We start from the raw sequence: 17,156 nt of genomic DNA, 5'->3' as shown, positions 1-17,156 counted from the left end.
AATATGTCCATCGTAAAATCATGAGTCGTCGCACTGGGGTATCGTTCGAGAACAAGATTTTTCTGGAAACCTTTGGAAACTTCACCGGGATGATCCACACAACCGGTTCCACATCCCGTCTATACCTGTTTTTGGCCAGGTTTGACTGACAATCAATCCCATGCTAGATTCCCTTTAACTTTCCTCCCTTCCTGATCGCAGTCGAAGACCGTCCGCAAACCGCAGTGGGTCCGGGCAGGTCGACTCGCAATCCAAGGTCAAGTGGAACCGTCGAGATACTTCTATCGCCCATATCTGATGCTGCAAGGCAGGGTTATGGGTGAAGACGTCGACACCGCCACGCTGCTCGATCATCGTCCTCAATGCGTCTGCATGGAGACGGACCTCGCTGGCGTCCCCGAAGTCGGCTGTGTACGCCACGAGCAGAAGGACAGCCTGGACATTGGCGTCAGAACTGGCGTGGGATGGCATCTGCAGCCGGTTCCACAGAATGTTAGTACCTCGACCGACATTTCTCTCCGCTTCCAACTGGTCTTGAGAACCGTCCTCGGCAATTGCACGAGACCTCCGCATGGCGTATGCGTAACCGATGAGCAGGTGTCGAGAAGCTTCGTTCTCAAGCATAAACGCGAATGCTGTTTCCAACACGTCGGTTGATTGATAATGATCGCAAAATGTGGCTTTGACTGTGGGACAAGAAGTTAGTGTCAGACAGGCCGCACATGCCCTACCCAGCCTTGTTGGCACTGGGGCATGTTCAGAGATTTTCAGGGGGCACTCACAAAATTCCAAAACAGCGTCGTCAGCAGAGACGGCTATCTGAGAGGTGGATGGTAGTGGTTCGAGAGCGGAATCTGCGGCCGCTTCACCACCTGACGACGACACGGTTTCTTGTTCGTCACTGGTGGTCCGACTGGGATGTTCCGGTCTTCCGGGAATTGACGGTGCCGGCGAAATTGACACCGAACTGGCACTGCTCGCTGAGGAGGTTGCGACGTCTGCATCTCCTCTGGGACGTCTGGTCCATTCAAAGTAGCGAGTCTGGCTGGATCGCCGGAGAAGTCGCGAGCGCGCTTCTCGACGCTGTGCCGCAGAGTGATATGCGGTGTGCCGCTGAATGGCACTTCTGACATTGGGATTCTGGCTATCGACAAATTCGATGATATTGGAGGATCGGCGCGAGCTGGATTCTCTGCTCTCGCCGCCGCGAGAATGGTCTTCCGGCGGAGGGTCACCACTGGATGACATGTAGGAAAGAGTAGAAAGAGCAGAAAAGAGATGGTTTTGTCGGAGAAAGAAGAACAACAACTTAAAAGAAGAAAAGAAAAAGAATGGCCAGTGATGGGGTCATGATATCCTACCTCGCAATGCTAGGAACAAGACTTGGACGGGTAGATGGTACGTCTAGGTCAGTCACAGGATATCTCACGACTCCAGTTACCAAATTTTTCTGAACGGGTGTCTGTCGTTCGTAAGGAACGTGAAGTTGCGCGAAGATACCGTAGGTGCTCCAGCAAAGGCGAAAGGGCAACGGTGTACAATTCAAGATAAATCGAAAAAGAAGGAAGGGGGGCCTCGCGGATTGTAAGTGTTCTCCCCGTTGCCATTATTATAAAGACTCTGGAACGAGGAAAGAAAGAGAGAAAAAAAAGTCACCAGGCCCCATTGACGCTAATTTAATCATTTGCGAGATGATTCGGCAAGGATCCAGAGGGAGGGTGTGGGATCCAGAACTTTGGTATAGATGGGCCCCAGGGTGAGGTTGGCCAGAACTTACTTCCCTCATCACTGGGTTGCCTTTTCGGTCTGCATATCACAGAACTAAAAATCCACCGAATGTAGTCTCTAGATGATTCGACACAATAGTACATGAGAAGGTCGAGTATAAACGGTCGCACCTCCACCGAGTTATGTGCTGGCGTCGGCCGTCCATCAGCTCACTCACTCACTCGACCTCCACCTCTCGCTGAAGCACGGGCCACTCGGGAGGCGAAAGGGAAAAGCATGACTTGAAGAGCCAGGGCAGGCGGATCCGGATCACGCGGACAGGGCGATGGTGATATCGAAGGTGGGTGGGACTTGCCAACTAAATGTGGCTGATATCAAGGAGACGAGCCTTGTCAAGGTGATTGGAAAGGAACCAAGTATCAAATGCTTCCGGGCGCAGCGGCGGCCTTGGCGCTCCGGAAACCTGCCCGGTCCGGGGTTGGGTTGTTCGTCTCACCGCGTGCAAGTACAAAGCCACGAAAGGTACATCCAAGGGTCCTTTTTGCCACCTGGTGTGTTGATCCGACTTCCGACGAACCCTTATTTGAACCGCCCTCGAGCGGTTTTCCCTCAAGATCTACGAGTCGGGTTTTAGTACAGAGCACGAGGTTGCAGCGTATCGTGCTTCGACCCTGGACGCAACTTCCCCGGTCCTCGAAGAGTGGCTGTCTGTCTCCTGATAGCTCGGATATTGGCATACACCGAGGTTCGGATATGAATTTCTTAAGGCACATTTCCCATTCCGCGTCCTCGTCCGTTATCGGTGCGGAATGCCCGTCTGGCCATCCTCCGACCTATCCTCTGACGTCTTGGTAAAAGCTGAGCCGGCCCTGTCGCGAGTCAAATATCCTAACCAATGAGACTTTTTGTGGGGTTGGACTTGTCAAAGTCGCCACCGGCCGAAAGCCACAACGCTTGTCGTCGGGTAGCACATCCCCCTGGCAGGCGGCAAAATCCAATGCGAAAACCAGATTTGGATGTTGGTGTGAGCACCACATTATATCTCAGTGATTCAAAACCCCTCCCTTCGTGGGACCATAAAATATTCATCCGTGCGGTTCACTGTCTCATGTTTATATCCCAGCGAGGTCGTGTGTGGAGGTCATTATCATCAACGGCCCCGAGACTAAGCGAGACTGACAGCCAAGCCACAAAAAAAATCATTAATCGATATACGAAGTCGCAGACAAGGCTGCGTGCCCTCGTGCCTCCGTAGCACCGCAGAAATTTCCTTGCGTCATCCCAACCCTGGCCATTCGCAAATGCTTACCAAACTTGTCGTAAGCAGACGAAGAATATTCGGGCTCTAGGCAACCGTAGAAGCAGCAAAGCGACGGAACCGGAGAATGCAAAAATACAATCAACAGCCAGGATTCCCAACTGGTCCCCCACGTTGGTACTAGTTGGCCGGCAGAGGGCTTAAGTACGTCTGAACGGACGGGAAGACCTGCTTTCCCTCTCCTGTGGTCGATTGCGATGGTTAAACATGCGAGTTGTAATTATTAATGTCGTGAGGAGCCAGGGTATTGTCGGACACAACGTCAAACGGCAGCTGGTTCCGGCACATGATGTCCCATATTGACATGTTGACACGTTTCGTTTCTATCTAGAACAGCTCTGCACACATCTGCTGCCTCGTTATTTATGTCTGCGTGCACCTCAGAGACAGCGTGTCACTTCCTGCCCTTCTTGCCCCGTTTTTTGACATTGGTCCCATTGGAATTCTCGAGACCAGTTGTCTCGACGATTTCAAACCCAGAATCCGATAGTTGGCTGGAGCTCAAATCCTTCACCGTGATCTTCTCGGCGTCCATGGCTTTCTCTGTCGGCTCGAATGGTGCTTCGCTTTGTGGCGCAGTTCCCTCGTCTGAGGGGATCGCCTGCGCCTTCTTCATAAAAGGACTGACAGCTTTGCGGCAGAGCCAGAGGGGGAGGCGCAGAACAGCCGTATCCCACACCGTGGGCTTGATGATCTCATCCAGATCCAGAAGGTATTCTTGAGTGTTTCCGTCCTCGTCATCCTCTTCCAAGTACACGTTGCCCTCCGAGTCCACCACCAAGGTCTTGCCATTTTCTGCGGTGACGCGTCGGCGGTCTGGCGTTGAGGAAGGTGCCACCTTGGGGGCAGGTGCAGGAGCAGGTTTGGTCGTCTTTTCCTTTTTATTTTGTCGCTCCATTTCTCGTCGCTGCCGTCGGTTCAAATTGGACATTGGGTCAGGTTCGTCGATCGTGGGAGCGACGTCCACCGGATCACTGAACCCAGGAATGCCCCTGATGCCAGACTCGTCACCCCACGCCTGTTTCTTTGCATCTCTGATGTACCTCTCCATAAAGTCTCGGTGTCTACGATAGTTCATGGTCAGGACGAAGTAGTGGACGGCTCCACCACCAATCAAAAACAGTCCCAGTAGAACGGTTCCCAGCCCAGGGCGATATCTTTGATAGTAGTACCCTGTCCCACGCCAGGACGGCCAGCCGTGCCCTTCGAAGAAATCATATCTCTCCCTCAACGGTCCTCTCAGAATGGTTCCAATCACGGTGAGCCGGCTGTAGCGTTCCTGCGCATCTTTTACGACGCGAGAGATTTCCCGCTGGGATGGTCCCTTCGAAACGTGTACACCAGGCTTTTTCTTGCCGCCCGACTTCTTCGGGCTCCCTGTCGACCGCGAGGCCACAAAGGAATGCTTGACTTTGTCAGGATGGAGCGTTCGGGATTTCTTCTTGAGGGCGGCGCTGATCTGGTCGACGGTAGCATGAGGTGAGACACCGAGGACATCGTAAAAGGTGACTCCAGGCCCTTCAGCCGTTTCCAACTCGTCGTGCAACTTGAATAACTCATAGTCTTCCGCCGACCACGCGACACACAAGGCAACCAAGAACAGGAGGAAAAAGATTCGTCGCATCATCTTCACCCACACTTCCCCCCACGAACGACAACAGTCACTGGTGGCACACGCACTCCGAGAGAATCTTATAAGCCGATGATGGAAGTGAGGCAAGGAGTTTCGATGGTGACGGGAAAATGGTGCCCAAATACGTGGGCCCAATTGACGCAGGTTCCGAGGAGGATGCCGCAGCGAACGTGCAGTAGCTTGGAGTTTGCAAAAGTGTATATATCGGAACGTGGCCTCCTCTTTTCTTGCTTTTCCTTTTTCTCGCTCCTTACCGCCTCGCCTGCCAGAGTGAGTTGCGATGGCAGCGACGAGACCTTGAGCCTGCAGGAGGCAGGTCGAGGATTTGCACGAGGAGGACAGCGGGGGTGGAAGCAGATGAGTTGGTTCTGTTAGGTACGCAGGCCCTGGTGTTGGGTGTTGCCCCTGTCAAGTCACCAAAATTGGGTGTGGCTTTGGGATGAGTTGGTGCTGACTACGCCCCTAGGGAGCCTGCCTACACCCCCCCCTTCTCCCCCCCTCCCCTTTCAGCTTGCCCTTTTTGCCCCCCCTCTTCCCCCTGCCCATCTCCCCGCCCTTCCCCCTCGAAAATCTCTAGTTACGAACTGCGCCAACCACTCATCCACCCGTCGTATTCCATCCCAAATCTCCGCAAAGGGGCCACAGGCAACAAAGAAAAAGTCTCTCTGTGCCTGGACACTGTATCCCTTTCTTCCTCCCTGCTATCCTTCACGCGTCTCTCCTTCATCACGCTCATTTGCATTTCACCCACCCCAAAACACGTCCCAAAGACCAACACTTCGGATAATCTTGTAAGTGCCACAACAGCCGGACGTCAGCATCGCTGGATGCTGTGTGACCAGCGGTTCATGGCCTCTTACTGACACCTTCTGCCAGGTAATCACTTCTCTATTATTCTCCAACGACACGTCCACTCTCGCAGCTCAAGATGGCCAGAATCAGCATCCCGATCGATGCCCTGACTTCCCGCCTCAACCTCAGCGATCGCTTTAATAGCGTCCGGTCCCAGTCGATTGCGTCGCGCTTTGCCAACATCCGGCCCATTTCCGAGTTTCTTGACTTGAAGAGATTGTCAAAACCAAACAACTTTGGAGAGGTGCAAGCCAGAGTCAACTACAACCTGAGCTACTTCTCCAGCAACTATGCCGTGGTCTTCGTCATGCTCAGCATTTACAGCCTGCTGACCAACCTGTGGCTCCTGTTTGACATCATCCTGGTCGTCGGCGGCATGTGGGCGATTGGCAAGTTGGGCGGAGCTGATCTCGAGCTCGGCACCTTCAAGGCGACCAGCTCCCAGCTCTACACCGGCCTGGCGTGTATCGCGGTCCCCGTTGCCTTCATTTCTTCTCCTATTGCAACTTTCTTATGGCTGATTGGAGCTACCGGCGTGACCATCCTGGGTCACGCCTCACTCATGGATAGACCAATCGAGAATGCTTTTTCCGAGGAGGCGGTCTAGGTGGTCGGCCGCGAACTCCATACGATATGCCCCCTGGGGGAAGACCACCAAGGGGACGAGCGGGGCGGAACAACGACAGATACTGGGAATTTCAGCAGCAACAACAACGCTCGTGGAACTACGATGTTCGTGTGGAGGAACTTGACACCGACGACGATTACTCGCCGTACGGTGTCGAGCCCGATCAGGGTTATGGTCGATCAAGATTTCGTTCAGATGAGCTTCACTTTACTGGCATAGATTTAGGCGGGGGCGTTGTCCGCCGGCGGCGTTCGGGTGATTCATTCGGCAATGATTTGACTCCATCCGATGACGAGGACGAGGATGATCCTTCATCGAGGCTCATTCGAAGATCAGACATGCAGATGGCTTACAGGGAGAAAGAAGACATGCTCGTGCAGAGGGCCCTGGAGAGGATCGCGCGCGCCCGGGCTCTGGGTAAGCCCAACGTCAAGTTGAGTCGAGCTGAGATTGATGCTTTAAAACGCTTAGAGCTCGACCGGAGCCAGACTCCTCCCCAGGCCCCTGCAGCAGCACCACAACAGATCGCTCCCAAAAGCAAAAAGGAAGGCCCGCTGGTCAAGCGCAAGCCGGTCGAGGTCCGCAAAGCGTCGGGCAAGACCAACGGCAAGTCGTCCGGCGGCTCTCCCACAAAAGGCAAGGCGGCAGACAACCGCAATCGTGGGAGGAGCTCTGCGTCCAACAGCTCTCCACGCGAGAATCCAGACACCGCCGTGGCTACCTATCCACTACCCCCGGCAGATCTGGACTATGACCGCAGGATGCCGTACCCGCAGGGATATTATGTGACGGGCCCCCGTCAGCACGAGTTGCTGCGGCAAGGTTCTCGCACGAACTCCAATCAGTCTCTGCGACAACAACAAATGCCGCCGGTGCCGCCAGTGCCTCCTTATCAGCAACACCCTTATTATTCACATCGCTATTCATCCAATCCAGACGTTCTCTACAACAGGCACGGTTCCAACTCTCCTCGCGCCGCACGGCCTGACCCGTCCGAGCCCGACTGGGAACCCCGCGCTCGCTCAACTTCCAGTCTGGTCAACGTTCCCCTGGATCAGCTGCCCTACCAGACGAGCGTGGGGAGGGCGCCACGGTTTGACCCTGCCGATCCACGCTTTGCCTCACCGCAGCGTCGAGTCGTGTCTGGCCCACCCGGTGTGCCACACAACCAAGCTGGGCAGTATCGCCGTCTACAAGACGAACTGTTTCTTCCCGACGAGCGGCCGGAGGTCTACGACTACCTGGCCCCGTCTGACACGGACAAACACGACGTCGACGACGACGACGACGACGGTAGCGACTACACCCCTGAAGAGGAAGTGGTTGACGTCAAGGAAAGACCGGGTGGTGAATATGCTATTCAGACACGAAGTGCCGTCGTGGGGACAACAACAACAACATCATCATCATCGCAAAGGGTTCGGGGTAATGGGAAAAACATGGCTGGGAAAAGTAAAAAGGGCAGATAGGACCACGGGCATAGGCATCGGAGACCGCGGGGTTTGCAGAGCTTGCATGTGTTAATAGGTTTTTACTACCGTCGAGCACACAGGTGCTGTTACCGGATGACCCCAGTTACAAGGAAGAATTGGTGTCTCAGGTTCATGTCATGGGCTTCGTGCCTTTAATGATGAAGATATTGACTGTCATACATTGTCCTTCCGTGCATTTTTCGTATCCAATTTTTAATTCAAGACCATTTATTTAACGTGCTTTCGGATGGCTCGCTCGTGAAAGATCTGCCAGCCCATTTAACGTTGCAACATTGCTCGCTCACTCAAAATCACACGGAGAGGGAAAGTCTCGAAGGGACCAGGGGAGTGGCGCCTATCAGATGAACATCTTCGCTATTCCTGGTCTCTGGTGAGTATCATTCTGCTTCGCTGGGTCAAAGAAGAAGACGAAGCGTCTTACCTGCCAAGGCACCGATACTGGACCCAATCCCCCCGCCCATGCCGGGCAAGGCACTGCCGCCGGCAAAGTCCCTCGCGCCGCCGCGGGCATAGAATCTCTCGGTCGTGCGACTCATCTCTCCCCCGCGGCCGCCCACCATGCGCTGCAGGCCGGCGGGGAGCCGAATGCCCACGGCGCCGAGCAGCTTGCCGAGCGCGCCGCCCGTGATCAGCGGCAGGATGACCAGCATGAAGGTGCGGACCGGGTGGCGGCGCATCCAGTGGTAGATCTCGCGCAGGAAGCGGCGGATGCGGTTGACGAAGCCAGACCGCGGGCGCGCGCGCGACGAGTGGCCCCGCGACGACGAGCCGCCGCCGCCGCCGAAGCCCGAGAAGAACGACGACGCGCTGCGCGAGTACGACGGCCGCGACGCGTAGTATGAGCGCCGGGACGGGGAGGGCGAGCGCGACCGGACTCCTTGGTTCCAGAACCCCATCTCCTCCTCAGCTGCGCGGGCGAGTTAGGGCTGTAATCTTCAAAAGGCCAATGCGAGGGGAGCCGATGAGGCGGGGGGGTGAGGTTGTGGGCTTGGTTGTCGTTCGTTCGTTCGTTCGTTAGTTCGTTTGTCCCGCCGGAGATCTCAGCGTATGGGTCTATGTGGTATTTCTCGAATCGTGGGTTCAGCTGGGTCGTCGCGGCGTCTGCTGCAAAATCTGTCTTTTCTCGCTGCTGTGGAGGTTTGCTGAGAGCGGGGAGGATCGTGACGATAACGATGGAGGGGTGCGTGAGATCGGTAGGGGGATTTGTTTTCCTTTGGGGGGAAACTTCAGCTGTGGTGGTGGTGACTCTCGAGGAGTAAAGAGGAGGATTGGACTGCGTAGTCTGGTATGTACGAGGTACATACAGTAGACCGCCCAGCGGACAATTCGAGTGGCTGGAGATGCAACTTGGGATTAATTATTACGGGGGGCGCCTGGTGGGGGGCACTGGGGGCGGGTGCACGGGGCGCTAGCCTTCATTTGGCACGCGTACAGTATCGACAGCAATAATCAGGGTCTGTGTCTACCAGAACAACTGGCTTCGGGGCGGTTTGCTTTTGCATGGAAGAATGAAAGGAATTGCCTATGGAAGCGAGCATCTCGGACGCCATTTTGGCTGTGGGGATATCAGTGAGTGAACGAGCAGCTGCTGTGAGATGGCCTAATGCCTTACTTGGACTTCGGGATGAAGAACCAAGTCAAGAGATTGTGTGGTGGATCGAGGGTGAATGAGGCGACATTATGAGTCGTTCCTTGGAAGTTAGTGAGTCCGCGTTGGAGACCATGGACGTGAGTCAGAACACGTGCTACCCTGGTGGAAGCAAGTGGACAAGCAGTCGATCGATTGACTGAACCAGTGTGGGCGTGATGGGCTGGTCACTGACAAAGATACCGAGGCTGCCCGGGGACCCGATATAACCAAACGGCAAAAGGGGAAACGGAAAGAAGAGAAAAGGGAGAGACAGAAGATATGGGCCCCTGATCGTGAGCGCCTGGGAGTTGAGAGGACAGCTGCACGGAGGAGCGCAATCATGTATGTGTTGTCTCCCATTGTAGGTTTCTGTGCCGGGCGTCTTTTTGCCCGAATCTTATGCCCATCACGCAAAAGCATCACAAAGCATCCTTATTGCTGGATGATGGGGCTGTCACCACAGTCGCTTCTGCGCACAGCTACACACCGATCAACTAATTGCTTCAATGCCGCAGCTTGCCCGCGCGACAAGGCTGGCTTGGCAGGGGTACCGAGCAGCGCACGAATCAGACAGCAGAGCGTCAACGTGTTGGCCGAGCCATACAATGACCCTTGTTGTTGATGTCCTCGACCGTACGGGCTTCGGAGGGACTTACGAGAACCGACATCGCTGAATTTAATATTGGTATGTACTCTGAGGTGTTGTTTCCTCCTATCTAACAAGAAAATGCCTCGGACGAGCAAAGAAGAGACAGACACTGGAATTTTCTGCCTGTGCTGCTCCCGGACGGAGTGCTTGACCCTTCCTCCCACCGTTTCCCCCCAATACTTTGAGCTTCCTTCCTATTTTTCTGATTGGTCACCCGTGCCGTTTTCCCTGGCTAACATCCATATGGATATAGCTGACAAGGAATGCATGATCCGTGTAAAGCGGGCCGAGCCTACACAAATTGCACGTGTATGTCCCAGTATTGCGAGCCTACTGTTTGGACCGTCCTGTTTGGTGTCCGTAGGTCAGGGGACTGGCAATTTATCATCATGGCCAGTGGACATCGGACCTTCACGCGGTGACATCTGGTAGTCAAACACAATGTAGTAGCTTCAAAGTCGCTTGGGGGAATAAAAATGAAAACTTCGTTGTGACAGAGAAAGATAATCCACGAACACCATGCGTTGTACCAATCCAACCGAACCCATCTGATGTGCAACCCAATTGACTGACGTTCCGTTCAGACTTCTTAACTGATCGCCCCGCTGAACAATTTCGCCGCAAGCTCGCTTAAGATGCGGGCCTTCTGGCCTTGTTCGAGCGACTGAAACACCTCATAGACCGATTTCTGATGCTTGTCCCGTATGGCACCCATCCTACTGCCAGCCGCGGCGCCCGTAACCATCCCGACCGAATTGCCCACGATGAAACCGAGCACACCGCCGGAAATACCTCCAGCGATTGTCCAGAACCGTTTGGTGGGAGTGTGCGAGTCATCCGCCAGGTCGTCCTCCTGCATCATCTCCTCGAACGCGTTCCTGAACTGGTCATTGGCAAACTGGTCTTCTTGCGTGTCTCCTGCGGGTCGGCCGAAGCCGAACATGTTGAACCAAGACTGCCCTCCTGCCTGAGGAGGCGGCCTGGGTATATCTTCGTCGGCAGACTCGTCAAAGCTCGCAGTGCCGTGGAATCGCCTCGCTTCGTCGTACTCTCGCCGCCTCGTGGGCTCCGACAGGGTGTAGTAGGCATCATTGATCCTTTGGAACATTTTCGTACGCTTTGGACGCTCGTCCGAGTCGGCCGCGACGCGATCGGGGTGCCATCTACCAATTTCGATTAGCATTGACAGCCAAATGTTGTCGTCCAAGTGTCTTTCCATATTCCAGGTTCCAAACTCCAAGGGAGAAAGACTTACTTCAGCGCGGCTTTCTTGTAAGCCCTCTTAATCGCTTCCTGGTCGCTGTCAGGGGCGACTTCGAGTATAGCGTCTTCTTCCAGTCAGCATCCCTCTCTTTTCCTGGGGCGGGTAGTGTTTACAGTAATCGGGTAGCTCTGACATGTCGAGGTGCCTCGCGAGCCTCGTCGTCCCGGGCTGAGGTTGCTCTGGTTGCTCTGGTTGGACCCGTAATTGGAGTGGTTGGGCAGCGAGCGGGGTCTTGGTCGTAGGGACGCAACAGATCAAAGATCTTAAGGGGAATAGAATACAAGACGAGCAAAGAATAACATTAGGGTGCGCATGAGGCTGAGTGTTCAAACGAACGAGGGGTGACAGAGTTGCCTGCGCCTGATCGCGACTGATGACGAGCCACTGGATCGATGACGTCGACATTGTGCGGCTGAAGCCACAGTGGCTTGAAGCGGGCGGAGACTTCCTGCCTCTAACAGTCGCTAGTCAGCGTAGCCAAGGCGCTAATAGCTGAGTAGCTAGAACTGATGAAGTCTCGAAGTGCGTTCCACCCCCTACGGTATACACTCTATCTAGACCACCGCCCGGCACAGTCTGAAGCTGGCTTACCCATGCTTCATCAACTGATCTAGTCATCTCTGTGATAGTATGGATACTGAGTTATTTCTGTCTCGTCAAGGTCTTCCTATGAGAATCTCCTTTCTCAGTGACGATTCCCCACCGTGTAGCAGCTGATCTAGCAGGCAAGGCAAGGTGATACATAACGGCATCCGCTCCTTTGGCAGTATTTGGTGCAGCTGAGGCCTGGAACACCACTGAGCGCCCATTCTGCTTCAGACCCCACCACCGTCTCTAAGTCGAGGCTGGATGCCATTAAAGACTGGTCCGATGCTCAAAAGCATTGGTTGATATCAAGGTTCAGGCCACGTCCAGAACTATGGCAACATTGATTTGACCGTTCCTATTCCTCCATCAAGAAATCTAACCTAAGTTCGTTTCATCGTCACCATCGTTGTCGTGACTGGTCCATATCGTTGATCACACCCTTCCCGTGGCTCTCGATTACTTATCACGCGCCAGTCGACAGCGGCGAAAGTGACCAAAGGTAGCTGCACTCGAGCCAACCAGGAGCCAGGCGAACAGGATCGGAAGAGCGCGATGGAGCACGGGCACTGCGCCGTGGGACCAAATGTCAGTCAGAAGGGAATACGCTTCGTTATCCGGAAGTGCATAGCCCCAGCGATAAAAGGTTGCATTGAGCTCGAGTGGGCTGACGGAACTCGACAGGTTGAGGACGATCCAGGTGAGAATGAAGAACGGCATGACGGGGACAGGCCAAAACGCGGCCGCCGTGTCGACGACAACAAAGTGCACCGTGTGGAGCAACCAGAAAGTCATCCATGTCAAACCAAACTGCTTCCCGTCCACTGACCATGTTTCGCGAAACGCCCATACGTACCCGGTCATGCCGAGTGCGGAGCAGAGGGGGTAAGCAAAGGCAAATGCCAGTCGGATGATGGCTGTTGTCATCGCGGGAACCTTTTTGTATATGCCAAGCTCATCGGAAAGTCCGTTCAGGATCAACACGAAAAAGAACTGTTCCAGCACCGGCATCACCATCGTCGCCGTGTTGTACAGAAGCCTGGTGGGATTTGTGGTTTCCATGATATTCAAAGCAGAGATGCCGATTGGATGGAACAGCACCTGCACAGCGGCTGTATTGTTTCTGTTCAGACGCTGCAGCTCGGCTTGACCTCGGCTGTGGTGGTATTCCTGTTCGGCAACCTGCGCCAGCAGCTCGAAATTGGACATCAACGCCTCGTCCGAGAACGGAGGGTATCTGACCTCGTTCCAGATGTATGTCAGAGCGTCAGAAGCCTGGTACGTCTGCGCCGCCTGGCCACCGCGAAGGGCACGAGCGAGCTTGGCCGAGGCATTTTGATTGACGACAAAGGCTGCCCAATACGATCCAGACCGGACCGCGTCCAGCGCCTCGGCGACAGAATGCAGTTCGTTTACGGAAGGCTTCTCGAGCGAAGGGAACTCAGGGCCCTGTAAGCTCTCATAAGCACTCTTTACCGAGTCGCCAATCACTCCACCGTCGAGGTCCAGCCACAAAACGTGCAATGACGAGACACGGCTGTTCGATCCCCATAACGACCCATAGAGGTACGACAAGTTTCCCAGGAAAAGCACTTGCAACAGGACGAAGACCGCTGCCATCTTGAGAAAGAACGATTTCCGTGTGTGCTGCCAGAAGTCCTGATCCCCTTTGTCACCTAGCTCTGCATGGAGAGAGTGGTAGGATGTCTTCTCTGGAGGCACTGAACGCTGGCTGTTGGTACGCAGGAGGTGGAAGGGGGCTCGGACCGGCGGTGGCTCGGGTTGGTAGGAAGTCTTGGACGAGGTGATTGTTGAGCCGAAACTGTCGGTGCGAAGTAGGAAAGGAGCCCTGTCCGGCAGAGCATTGGAATTGTCGGACAGTTTGGATGGAGCAGTCGAGCTGATACTCTCGTCGTCAGGGAGCAATGGGGCTCGGAACGGCCCGATCTTGTACTGGAAAGGCATCTTCGAGCGCGGTGACCTGATGGCAGCTTGCAACCACCAGACGCTCTCGAGCCCAACATTACGAGTTCTTCTTAAATACACCATCGACAGAGCCAGTATCCATGCACAAGTGTGTCTTTCTTTAGAAAACCCAACAATCAGTGTCTGATTGGCTCTGAAATCCGTGCCTGCATAACACACGAAAGGCCGCGGGGATTGCCCGAAATGGACGGAAGAGGATCGGTCGCTGCACAATTGCTCCGGGCAGGAGCACGGTGCTTGAAAATAGAAGAACACACGAGTCCATAGAGGCCCAATCCACGGTGTCCGGTGTTGCAGGGTGATCTGCAGCTTGTCTGGGGGGTCAGTAACGGTCATCATCCTTCGAGGAGTTGGGATTGGAGAGATGTTGCGCTTCCCACGTCACCTGTTGGCCAACAGACAGAGGAAGACGCGTTCTCACATTGGCGGGTCGGAGGAAACATCGCTCTTGAATCCCGGTGCCACTGTCGTGATGCCAGCGTATCGAGGTGCTCGAGAGAAACGCAAAGGATTAAACAAGTCTGCGGTGGAAGGGTGGTGCCAGCCCTCCAATGAGATGCACCTCCTTCTTCTACACGTCGACGACTAGAATGTATCTTGGAGGTAAGCACGTCCCTCTGAATTTGTGTCGAGCAAGAAAGAAGCAGTACTCTCGCAGGAATATGTGCAGAACTCTCGCAAGGTTTTTGTCTGGATCCATTCCTTTCGTCATCAAATCATCCAACATCGTTGTTGTACAGTTGTAATAGTAATTACATATTAAATTTCTGCGCTGGCAGAATTCCATTTCTGCACCTTGTTTCCACCTCCGTTATATTCAATACCGTCGTCGGCGGGCGACGACCAGCCTCGCCTGTGCCTTGATATACAAAATCTCCACCAACGCCCAACAATGCTCAGTCAGCTGTGATATAAACCCAGCCCTCACTTTTAATTTATTCCCGGCTTTCATGTTTCGTTTCCAAACTCCTGGATCCATCTAAATTGACAACGCTCGACCAAGGAAGGACTGCTTGGTCAAAACCGGAACCGCCCAATACCCCATCTTTTCTGCCGACCGAGATCATTGTGTTCCACGGGGTATTTCCCAAGAGCGGACTGGATGTGGGAGCCCTGACCACCGGTCATGTTGGTCCCACGATAGCTTTGGGTGTCAGGATTGTAATAAGCATCATCGTTTTGATATGTGGTTGCATTGTGATCTGAGGTGATCGGCGCCGGGCCTTGGTCGAGAGGGGGCACGCCTCCGTTCTGTCCGGCTGCCTTTTCGATTTCTGCTTCCCTTTCTCTCCATCCCTGAGGAACATGGTTCTTGGACCGCACCGAAGGCCAAAGGTCGAGCAAGAACGAGAGGATGTAAAAGGTGAATATGAGGGCGACGATCCATTCAAACACAGCGGCCACATTCTCATGGTTGTTCCACGAGGTAGAGGCAAAGACGATGGCGAGAATGATCTCGAGAATGATAAAGGCGAGCTTGACCCAGAACGACATGCGTAAGACGCGGTGCTGACGGTAGTGGACACCGAGGCGTTGATATTCGGCGCACAGGAAGATGGCCGAGATGATGTATCCGCCGATGAAGAGGAGCAAACACCCGTCATGGACCTTGTGATGGTGGTAGGTGTCGAAGATGGACAGGAAGATCAGGCCGCATGTGCCTGCGATGGCGAAGAAGATGGAACAACTCGAGAGCGCCGATTGAATGCGAGAGGTGTTGGGTGCCAGTCGACCATAGTGTCGAAGCCATCGCTCTGACATGAAGCCCAAGTCGAGGAACACAGTGGTGATGACGGCACCAGTGATGAAGAGCGGTTTCAAGCCAAAAGCTCCAATGTCGGATATATAGGCGATACGCTGGTTTGGACTCATTGACGCGAGGTGAGGATGTCCGTTGGCTTCCCAGGAGCAGAACATGGCCAGCAGCATACCGAGCCACCTGTGAGAGAACCGTTAGTGACAGTGTTCCAGTAAGATTGAGCGACGTCAAACGTACATGCCCGCCGAGACGACGGGAAACAACCAAGCACTGAGCCACCACATATTGGTCACTGAGAGGAAGGTTCGCTGATATGGGAGATCGACTGAGTTGGGAGGTACAAAGGTGGAATGTGGAGGTAGTAGCCGGGAACACAGGGTGGCGAGAAGAAGAATGGAAGAATAGTTTCGCCTGATGACAGGACGAGAGATCAGGTCAATATGAAGGAAACGATATGTTACGGAAGTCAGTCAATGCGGAAGATGTAAGGGGGGCCCAAAGCTAATGCTGGTGATTAAGTAACACGTTGTCACCGGAGATCGACCAGGCCATGCTACATCATTCTGGGAAATCGTGAGGCAATGACGGCGATATTGCAGTTGCATTTTCCAGAGGAGCCGCCGACCGAGGGTTCCCTCATTGGCCCAGGCGGATCCCCCATCGACCTACCAGCAACACGCGAGATCCGAAAAGGGCTCGTGTGCTATGCCTCGTTAATCATCTAACGGGTTTCGGGAGAGGGACATAGTCGGATATAACGGCGAGAGCACCAAGGGATGTTGACAAAAAGTGAAGCCAGAAGCTCAACTTCAGAGGTGAAAGCCAACATGGGCGACAACTTTTGTTGGGCACGACGTCATAGGGTGTTTCCGAGAGATTTACGGGAAAGTGGGGAACTAGATTCTGCCTGATGTCCAATCACAGCCCCCTCTTGGCACCTTCCGTGGCTTCCCGAGCCTCTCATAATTATGACGACATTATAGTGAACTCTCGGACTCGATTCCCCCGTCGTCTTCGCATCTTTCACTTTTCCCCTGATCAACCCTGTTCTTGGGTACCGAGTACGAGTCTGTCGTTGCCGAGTTTCCACCACCACAAAAAGACGCACTTGGGCTCGACACACCTCGTACCATGCTATGGCTGAAATGGCCGTGGTGTTACTAAAGCAGCGGTCACTGTGATGCCTCGCTTTTTCTCTAGTTCTTGATAAGTAATGCGATGTAGAAGAACTTTGAAGGACTACCTCTATCAGCTAGCCGTGCCCGTTCATTGACCGCGCGTGCCGCTCCTACTCCCCTAGCTCGAATGACTGTGCAGCTGCTAGCATCGTTCCCTCCAGAGGAGAGAATCCCTCGCGTGTTTTCGTCTAGATGTGGACAATGTGTCAGCACCGTATCTCGACTGGCGATACCGTGCTGACCAAGCCTTTATCATGCAGAGCGCCCCATATCCTGGATGGGGCAAGTCCGGAGTCTGGGGTGTATCCGAGACAGTCCCTGGGCTTGCTGGGAGTCGTGGTACAAGTTGATAGCCAGGATAAAAGGGGTCCGTTCCCAAGAAACCTGACAAAGGATCGTTGCTGAATTGCTGGATTGCTGGATTGCTGGGTTGCTGGGTTGCTGGGACGCTCA

General features: G+C 54.2%; 8 protein-coding genes across 8 annotated transcripts; 2 read left to right on the top strand and 6 right to left on the bottom strand.

The window, feature by feature from the left end:
- Positions 1-174: 174 nt before the first annotated feature.
- AYL99_04421 (hypothetical protein) lies at positions 175-1,248 on the bottom strand (the record flags this gene model as incomplete). The annotated part of the gene is made up of 2 exons (XM_018835935.1): positions 175-686; positions 783-1,248. 2 exons carry the CDS (start codon positions 1,246-1,248, stop codon positions 175-177), a joined length of 978 nt encoding a protein of 325 aa, XP_018695585.1.
- Positions 1,249-3,440: 2,192 nt separating this feature from the next.
- Positions 3,441-4,673, bottom strand: AYL99_04420 (hypothetical protein; the record flags this gene model as incomplete). Its single annotated transcript, XM_018835934.1, has 1 exon — positions 3,441-4,673. One exon carries the CDS (start codon positions 4,671-4,673, stop codon positions 3,441-3,443), a length of 1,233 nt encoding a protein of 410 aa, XP_018695584.1.
- Positions 4,674-5,607: 934 nt separating this feature from the next.
- AYL99_04419 (hypothetical protein) lies at positions 5,608-6,138 on the top strand (the record flags this gene model as incomplete). The annotated part of the gene is made up of 1 exon (XM_018835933.1): positions 5,608-6,138. The coding sequence occupies one exon, from the start codon at positions 5,608-5,610 to the stop codon at positions 6,136-6,138; it is 531 nt and encodes a 176-aa protein (XP_018695583.1).
- A 26-nt stretch (positions 6,139-6,164) lies between these two features.
- AYL99_04418 (hypothetical protein) lies at positions 6,165-7,628 on the top strand (the record flags this gene model as incomplete). Its single annotated transcript, XM_018835932.1, has 1 exon — positions 6,165-7,628. The coding sequence occupies one exon, from the start codon at positions 6,165-6,167 to the stop codon at positions 7,626-7,628; it is 1,464 nt and encodes a 487-aa protein (XP_018695582.1).
- Positions 7,629-7,989: 361 nt separating this feature from the next.
- On the bottom strand, positions 7,990-8,548 carry AYL99_04417 (hypothetical protein; the record flags this gene model as incomplete). The annotated part of the gene is made up of 2 exons (XM_018835931.1): positions 7,990-8,012; positions 8,074-8,548. The coding sequence occupies 2 exons, from the start codon at positions 8,546-8,548 to the stop codon at positions 7,990-7,992; spliced, it is 498 nt and encodes a 165-aa protein (XP_018695581.1).
- A 1,972-nt stretch (positions 8,549-10,520) lies between these two features.
- AYL99_04416 (hypothetical protein) lies at positions 10,521-11,330 on the bottom strand (the record flags this gene model as incomplete). Its single annotated transcript, XM_018835930.1, has 3 exons — positions 10,521-11,094; positions 11,187-11,259; positions 11,309-11,330. 3 exons carry the CDS (start codon positions 11,328-11,330, stop codon positions 10,521-10,523), a joined length of 669 nt encoding a protein of 222 aa, XP_018695580.1.
- Positions 11,331-12,239: 909 nt separating this feature from the next.
- Positions 12,240-13,745, bottom strand: AYL99_04415 (hypothetical protein; the record flags this gene model as incomplete). The annotated part of the gene is made up of 1 exon (XM_018835929.1): positions 12,240-13,745. One exon carries the CDS (start codon positions 13,743-13,745, stop codon positions 12,240-12,242), a length of 1,506 nt encoding a protein of 501 aa, XP_018695579.1.
- Positions 13,746-14,783: 1,038 nt separating this feature from the next.
- AYL99_04414 (hypothetical protein) lies at positions 14,784-15,809 on the bottom strand (the record flags this gene model as incomplete). The annotated part of the gene is made up of 2 exons (XM_018835928.1): positions 14,784-15,705; positions 15,763-15,809. The coding sequence occupies 2 exons, from the start codon at positions 15,807-15,809 to the stop codon at positions 14,784-14,786; spliced, it is 969 nt and encodes a 322-aa protein (XP_018695578.1).
- Positions 15,810-17,156: the final 1,347 nt, after the last annotated feature.

The sequence above is a fragment of the Fonsecaea erecta genome (assembly GCF_001651985.1).
Source record: "Fonsecaea erecta strain CBS 125763 chromosome Unknown Scaff3, whole genome shotgun sequence".
Classification (NCBI taxonomy): domain Eukaryota; kingdom Fungi; phylum Ascomycota; class Eurotiomycetes; order Chaetothyriales; family Herpotrichiellaceae; genus Fonsecaea; species Fonsecaea erecta.
The sequence above is the reverse complement of the archived record's forward strand: the minus strand, read 5'-3'. Positions and strand labels throughout refer to the sequence as shown.